This window comes from Lytechinus variegatus, chromosome 9 (genome assembly GCF_018143015.1).
Source record: "Lytechinus variegatus isolate NC3 chromosome 9, Lvar_3.0, whole genome shotgun sequence".
In the NCBI taxonomy this organism is placed as follows: Eukaryota; Metazoa; Echinodermata; class Echinoidea; order Temnopleuroida; family Toxopneustidae; genus Lytechinus; species Lytechinus variegatus.
In genome coordinates this window covers 37,737,199-37,745,658 of record NC_054748.1, presented here as the reverse complement: position 1 = coordinate 37,745,658, position 8,460 = coordinate 37,737,199, and the positions used below count along the sequence as shown (strand labels likewise).

Genomic DNA, 8,460 nt, shown 5'->3' with positions numbered 1-8,460 from the left:
TTAAGTTGAAGAAACAGTCACGTGCCATATTATTTTTTGAGAAAGAAGTATTTACCTGTTTACGTAACACTAAAATTCTAAAAGACTTTTTTCTGATAGGCGAATGTACTTACACATTGTAGGTTATGTACTGTACCTCAAACATGTATCACGAAAATATAGATATATTTGTTGGCATACCCTGTATAGTGCATCGAATAGGGCCTGGCATTCTCAAACCAACGAGGCGTCTCTCTTTCTATTGTGACGTCGAGACCTGCGAGCGACCAACCGGTCGAGAATACAATAACTTTTATGAAAGAAAAAATGAAAGATAAACATGGATATGATATTTTCACCTCTCTCTCCCTCTCTCTATTTCTCTCCTCCTCTCTCTTGCTCTCTCCCGTGTATTGGCACCATGGGGTTGGTTTTGGGTGTGTACAGTTCAATGACTATTAAAATGATACAAATAAAACGAGATCGACTGCACAATAATTCTTTATGCCAATGGAATGCCTTTACAACAATATACTTGAACGTGCATCTGGTACTGAAGTGTGATATTATTATACTGCACCTCGGCCTGACTTCGCACTTAGTAACATACTAACATGAATTTGAACTGAATGTAGGATTTTGCAGGCGAATAATTGATTTTGTTCGATTTAGGCTTTACCTAATCCGAAGAATTGAGTGAAATTAGCAAGAGGAATATTTCAGGTGTGTCTAACTTGGAGGGCGGAAGGTGAGTTAAAATAAACTTGGTATGACGCGATCATTAAATTTTGCGCGAAATGAAAGGGACATAATATTTTGGCTGACAGTATTGGAACAGGTCTTGTCTACGTGTGAGGACAGATTTTTTGGGGCAAATTATGATAATCATAATGATAAATACGATTTATTGAAACTTCATCTATTCCTCAGTGTTTCTTTTATTTATTGCAAAATTTAAAAAAAAGTACTCTCAATATTAACATATTCATTTGGGATTTTGATTCTTACATATTCTCTACATACTCCCTATATAGTGTTTCAACATGTACAACCTCATGAATCGTCAATTTCTTTATCAACCGCGGTAATTTTGACCCCACATCCCCCAACAGAAAATATATAAATAGTTGTCAATTTACTTTATCAACCGCGACATAATTATGAACCAACACCCCCTCCCTATGGAAGCTTAAAAGTGCCTCCGAGATGTTGAGATAATTATCTTGGGAAGTCGACATCATGATAGCAAAAGATCAGATGACGACATACCGGATCTCGTCATGTCGACATCTTGTAGAAGAGATGCTCGTAACTTGTCATGTCTACATCTTTTAGAAGAGATGATCAGGTGACAAGATCCCGGATCTCGTCATGTCGACATCCTTTAGAAGAGATGATCAGATGACAAGATCTTCGATCCATGATCATGTCATCTGATCATCTCTTCTAAAAGATGTAGACATGACGAGTTACGAGATCATGACATCTGATCATCTCTTCCACTTGATGTAGACGTGACGAGATAAAAGATCTTGTCATCTGATTATCTCTTCTAAAAGATGTCGACATGACGAGATCCGGTATCTCGTCATCTGATCTTTTGCTATCATGATGTCGACTTCCCAAGATAATTATCTCAACATCTCGGTGGCACTTTTTAGCTTCCATACCTCCCCCAACAAAAAATAAATAAATAGGATTACTCGGAGAAAACTTGTAGACTAAGCGTACCCATAATTAAATATATTTTAGGAAAAGCTATCCATTTTCAATGGTTTTCGGGATCCTTTCTCGAACTAAACTTATCCCTTTTCCTCCGAAAATAAGAGAACACGCTTACGCCTATATCACATGGGGGTTATATCAATTAATCACTTATTAATCAGTTATTCATTTTATTGCATGGAACTCAACAAGTGGTGCTTTCCAGTGAGTTCCTTAATTGTTTATTTCTGTATTTTATATTTTGTTTTGTACTTACTTTATTAATTTTCATGACCTAGAAATAAAAAAAGAATAAATAAAATTAATTAATCAATTATATCAATCAATAATATGAATTTTCCTCTTTAGGCTGGAGATTGATGAAGGTTTGCAGTGGGATGGAAGGTCAAACTTTAATCGGGCACTATTTATCATGGACAGGAAATATTTAAACGCGATCTGGGGCCCGCTTCATAAAGGACTTGCAATTGTTGTAACTTTGCCATTACGGCAACTACCATGGAACCTTGATTATGACTGGCTTCTGAGCCCTGTTACCATATGGTAGTTGTCATAATGGCAAAGTTAAAGCAGTTTCAAATCCTTTATAAAACGGTCCCTGGTCTCAGATTTAAAGTCGAATACAACTAAATAAATAGCTATTGATTTAATCTGTCATGGTTGTTCGATCACGTACTCGTTCTAGACGATGGCGGTGATGATGCCGATGGACCGGGACATGATGGAGGTCGCCGATTACTATAACGGTCTGGATCGAAACGGTGAACGAGCAGCGAATGTCCCGACTATAGCCGTCAATGGTTATGTGTATGGAAGTCGAAATCATCCCAGTTCCTTCGTAGGACCCGAGCGACCAACACGTAAGTGACACCCCCCCCCCCCCCCTCTATTCCCAATTTTGCCCTTTTGTTTCCCATAGATCTTTGAAAGATTTTACACTCTTAAAAAAATCAGTCAAAATTAGTATCGAATCAATTGGGTGCGACTGTTATTCTTGTAATTTTTCAAGTTCAAGTTTATATAAACCAATCAAGAACAAGCGACATATTACATAGTTTTAACAAGACATGGTAGGTTTGGGACCACATAGAAGCAGAGCTTGTGAGAGGGGCCCCTTATGCAGAACATTGCAGCAAGAATGAGATGAAAAATATATACGATGATAATCTAGAGAATAAATAAGAAAAATACATACAAAAATCTCCACACACGCACACATATGGTTTGTCAAGATTCAATTAAAGACACTTTGTAATCTTTCAAATAAATGTTTTCGACATTAATTTTTTTAATATGGGCACTGTTGGACTGAACCTAAAGCTTTGTGGTAACTTATTCCATTCTTTGATACAAACTATCACAACTTCAAAGCAGTATTTGTTCTTGCAAGTGGTTGGTGGATAAGATTTTTCTGCCGTGTATTGTACAAATGGATATTCGAGTTAACAACAAATGCATATTTTAAAAATGAACAGTTTTGAGAGGAAATTGTGAATTGTACATAAATATCAAACAATTGAAGGAGACTAATTCATGAAGAAGCAAAATCTTCAACTGCAGAAATATAGGAATAATTGGACATCTGTAATTGGAATATGCTATGAGCCTCATAACTTTCTTCTGAAGAATTAACAGTTTGTTTAAATGGTTCCTATATGTGTTTCCCCATGCAACATTATAATAATTTAAGTGTAGCATAATAATAGCATTGTAAAGAGTTACTAAGATCTGCTGAGGTAGAGAGAAACGTAACTTATAAATGACACCAACACCCCTTGATACCTTAGTACAAACATAACTGAGGTGATTTTTCCATGAAAAAATGATCATCATCTATACAACCCCCAGAAATCTTACATCTTGACTTCGATTGATCTGATGGCCTCCTATTGATAATGGATTAGTATCTTCAGGGACCCTTTTACCCCTTGTTCTAAAGACAATATATTCAGTTTTACTGGCATTCAATAAAAGCTTGTTACAACAAAACCATTTAAATATATTTTTAATTTCATTGTTAGTTGAGAATATAAGAGTGTGCATATCTTTGTGATGGGAAAGTAGGCAAGTATCTTCTGCGAATAGTGAATAAGTAAACAATTTTGATGAATTTATAGTGTCATTAATATAAATCAAGAACAATAATGGACCCAAAACCGAGTCTTGGGGTACACCACATTTAACCTCCTTAGATTGTGATTTTACTCCATTAATCATTACATACTGACATCTATTTTTTAAGTAATTTTTAAACCAACTTTAGGCTGTCCCACGAACACCATATAATGCTTGTACAATAACATTTTATGATCGATAGTATCAAATGCCTTCGATAAATCTAGAAACACCAAAACAAAAATTTCCACTATCAATTGCACTTATAATGGTATTCACAAAATTCAATACGCCCATACTTGTGGAGCAATTCTTTCGAAAGCCAAATTGTTGTGGTATCAGGATATTATGAAGTTGAAGGAAAACATCAAATCTTTTGTACTATTTTCTCAAGAATTTTTGAGAATATTGGTGACAACGCAATAGATCTGTAATTTTTCAATGCATTTACGATCATTCTTTTTAAATACTGGGACTACTTTAGCTATTTTCAGTTTGTCAGGGAAAATACCCTGAAACAAGGACTTATAAAAAATATCGTATAGTACAGTATATATGGATGAGTGTGTGGGGGTGGGGGTGGAATGTGTGTGCGAATGTGTTTTGCTGTAGGTGGCCCGTGGGTATGTATTGAGGGTGTACGTATGAGTAGGCCTACATTACTATAGTTCAATTGTGTAGAGATAAGTGTTGTAATCTGTAGCTGCATTGCTATTCGCTTTGTTTACCATCACCTTTCTAACTTTTAACTGTTAAATTTGTACCTTATTCTTTAATCGTGTAACATTTCAAATTAGTCTATACTATACATAACTTTGTATTTATAATTTTGCTATATCTGTATATATTAGGTGTATCTACTTTATAATTAAAGGGTCCCAACGAAAACCAGTGTTTGTATTGATTGGGCTACCCTTTTTAAATAAATAAATCGCATAAGGGATCAACGATGCATTGAATACAATTGTTATTCCCTTGCGAGAAATACCATCTGACCCACATGCCTTTGATTAGATTGTTTTAAATTCGAAACCAAATTAGAAATTTCATGAACAGATGTTGGTCGAAAATACAAGGATGATGAGTTATTTTGGACGGACATAAAATCTTTGTATGATGTTTGGACAGGAGGTATTTCCTTGCTTATTTTAGAAGGTAGATCAATAAAATATTTATTGAAATACTCTGCTTTATGTAAATCCGAATTTAACAATAATCCGTTATGATACATGTCATTTGGGAGTGGTAATTTCTTCCCCCTCCCCAGCAGTTCATTGACATGTGACCAAGTCTTTCTGATATCATTTTGATTTGTTCGAAAAACATTATCATAATAATTCTTCTGACTATTTTGTAGTCATATTTTACTAGAACAGAATTATTTCTGACTAGAATATATGTCAGAAATGTGACTAGACATATCAGTTGCACCCAGCTGACTATTGATTTAGTCAATTTGACTGATTTTGTTTTTTAAATGTACTTTGATCGTATCTTTCATTTTTACTTTGTCAATAATCCAACTACCATGGTTGCAATGAGTTAATAAAGAAAGAAAGAAAGAAAGACATAAATAAATGAATAAAACCCGTTAAAGAACAGTATGTCTGTGGGCAAAGCTGGACTGGGTGTCCTTCCGATTTCACTTCCTTCGTGTCTCTTTGTATATATTGTCTTTCATGTTTCTTTCGTACTTGTTAATTTATATTTGGCTTTTATCGTTCTTACGTTTATTGTGAATTTCGGAGTATCAATGAATTCAAAATAAAAATAAGATTTGAAGGGTACAGGAGGGGATGGGGAAGGGACGTTTCTATATAACCGTGGAATTTTAGTTTGAATGGGAAAGAAATTCAAAAACATATAAAGGCCTATTATTTTCAATACACGTTTGTATGAAAAATTCGATAATTGTTAATTTCACAATTTATGGTTTTTGGACCTTTTTTTCCCCTTTCCATTCGTTTTCACCCCGTTCTTCTTATATTCTTGTGCTCTTGCATTTGGTTCTTATATGACTTTTTATGCTGTTCTCCCCCCCCCCCCCTCCTGCTTCTGTTTCGTCTCCATAGATTCGAGCGGACCTCAGAATATCAAAGGTATCATGCACGAAATGGATAAAGCAAAGGCCACTCAGGACATTCGTGAGTAGATATTATATTGATCTTACCATGCAGATGTACATGTATTTTAAAGATATCTAATAATATGAATAATTATTGAATTAATAAATATGTGATTCAGAGAAAGAAAGAATGAATGATTTAGAGACAAATAGGCATAGACAGTGCCAGATCCATTTTTTTCAACGGGGGTCCATTTTCATTCAGAAAAAACCCGATAAGTAAAAAAAAAATCAGTTATATCTGGCAAGTAGGGGGGGGCAACAGCCGGATGTGCCTCTCCCCTGATTCGCCACTGCCTAAAAGAAAAAGAAGATACATGGCACATGAATAATTAATAACAATTTACGAAAGCAACCTTTTGTTCATAGACTTTGTAGCGTATCAGAATGAGAAATATGATAAGAAGAGAGAGAAAAAGAAAGGGGAGGGGTCAAAACGGGATCTATGGGTGGTGCAGACCAAGGCCCCTAATAGACCTCTGCATCCACCCATTAGTTCGTGTGTCACTATCCCGCTTCTTCGAGAAATTCCAGGGAAGTAGGCCAACAACAGGGACCGCGGAACGGTTTTCAAAGTGGGGGGGGGGGGGGCTGAGCAAAAAGTGGGGGGAGGGCTGACTATGCAAAAAATCACAATCATAAGGTAATTTTTACGTTTTTGTACACGGTTATGGAAAGAAGTGGGGGGGGGGGGCTGAAGCCCCGCCCCCTGCTTCCACGGCCCCTGAACAAGCCATGAATTTGAAATCACTCATTTGTCTTCCATTACATCATGTTCATGAACGGCGTCATCATCGTCTTGCTGTGCAGTTCGACGTCGAAAGCAGAAGTACTCGTCGTTTGTGATGGAACCGATGATGGGTCGACCCGTGGTGGAAACTCCTGGGATCGGGGAGAGAGAGGCCAGGATATTACATAGACATGGTATTGTGAGGGTAAGTTATATACACTGGCTTACAGATGGAAGGAGGGGGTGGTCTTGTGGCCATCGCCCCAAAAAAGTTTCACTAAAAAGAAGAAGAAAGGGGAAGGGAAAATATTATTATACTTTTATGTTTGCTTGACAATAATGTGAAAATTAATACCCTAATTCTATTTTTGCATAAAAAGGACAAAAAATGCCCCATACGCCGTGTCTGGCACTCCCCAAAATTTAGGCTTGTGAGGCTACTTGTAAGTCAATGAAAGAAAATACGAATTAGCAGCCATGTATGGTACCCTTTCAATTCCGCGATAAACCCAAATCTAGCCATAGTGTTACATTCCCGCCTTTCCCGGGCAAAATTCTTAGCAGTGCAGCTTTGTAAGATCGGCCCAATTTAAAGATAACAATCTAATTTACTACTCAGTACAATACACCAATATTTTTAGGTTCTCAAGAAGCAAAATATTGTATTTCCTCTCAAAACATTAATAGTGTCTCTATATAAATAATTTTCTTTTTCTTTATGGTTAACAATACCTGGTGCTTTTAGAGTGAGAGAAACAAAAAAAAGATCTTTAACAAAGAGTCGATGAGAGAACAAACAAGGTGTTAGTTTGCCCCCCCCCCCCTTAGAAAAAAAATGAAAGAGCTATTCCCCTAGTTCTGGACGTACATTAAAGTGTTTGTAGTATTATCACAAAAAAATGATGATTAACTTTATTACGCTATAAAGGGACATAATTTTATTTTCTAGACTTTATTCATAAATTAGTTTTTATTCCCGTTCTCACAACAAAATTACCAGAACATCTCTTCTAAAGGATGGAGACATGACAGCATTCGAGATCTGGTTATCTGGTAATATTTTAAAGCTCCCATACTTATCATCCTTTTTTGTCTAATTTCTTGACAGTCGACGCATCTCCGAGAAGCTTTCCTAGACCTTGGAAGGAAAGAGTTCATCGAATGGCTCTGTGACATGGGTATCGCCGAACACGGTGCGAAAGAATGCGCTCAGTCTCTCCACGATTGGTGCGTCAATTATATCAAATTACCTCGCTAGAACAACCACAGTTCCACGAGAGGAGGTGTGAAGATTCATGATGTGGGAGGGGCTGCATGTAGGCCCCGCCCCTATGAGGGGTACGATAAAACTGAAATGGCCTGGGTTCAACTTCGTATATACTTACATTTTCTTAAACTTTTCAAATCGAAATTTCACTGTAAAAACTGTGGTGTTAAAACTGACACCAGTTGGTGTGAATAGAGGACCACACCCTGAGGTGTTAAAATAACCCCTAGAGATTGAACATAACACCAAAGAGTGTAAATGTAACAACCATAGGTGTTGTAATAACACTTATAGGTGTAAAAGTAACACCATCAATTTAACACCGGTGTGAAATAATAGGTGTGGTCCTCTACGTACACCGGTTAACACCACAGTTTTTGCTGTGTTTGATCATAAAAAGTTCATCATCGACTTACACAAAGGCCTATAATTTATGCCCCAGTTGGTATGCCATGTAACACCGAGGGAATAGTTTAGAGCGTGCATGTATAGTATGGAGCAAATGGTTTCACTGCAAAA

General features: G+C 36.6%; 1 protein-coding gene across 1 annotated transcript; it reads left to right on the top strand.

Annotated features, from left to right (window-relative positions):
* Positions 1-485: 485 nt before the first annotated feature.
* Positions 486-8,157, top strand: LOC121421719. Its single transcript, XM_041616502.1, has 5 exons — positions 486-727; positions 2,390-2,564; positions 5,892-5,963; positions 6,755-6,879; positions 7,783-8,157. The coding sequence occupies exons 2-5, from the start codon at positions 2,393-2,395 to the stop codon at positions 7,930-7,932; spliced, it is 519 nt and encodes a 172-aa protein (XP_041472436.1). The 5' UTR covers positions 486-727; positions 2,390-2,392; the 3' UTR covers positions 7,933-8,157.
* Positions 8,158-8,460: the final 303 nt, after the last annotated feature.

Excerpts from the sequence above, each read along its gene's own strand:
- LOC121421719 (XM_041616502.1), top strand. The coding sequence starts at position 2,393 with ATGGCGGTGATGATGCCGATGGACCGGGACATGATGGAGGTCGCCGAT. Across the intron at positions 2,565-5,891 it reads AGGACCCGAGCGACCAACAC|ATTCGAGCGGACCTCAGAAT; the intron begins GTAAGTGACACC and ends TCGTCTCCATAG. Across the intron at positions 5,964-6,754 it reads AAAGGCCACTCAGGACATTC|TTCGACGTCGAAAGCAGAAG; the intron begins GTGAGTAGATAT and ends CTTGCTGTGCAG.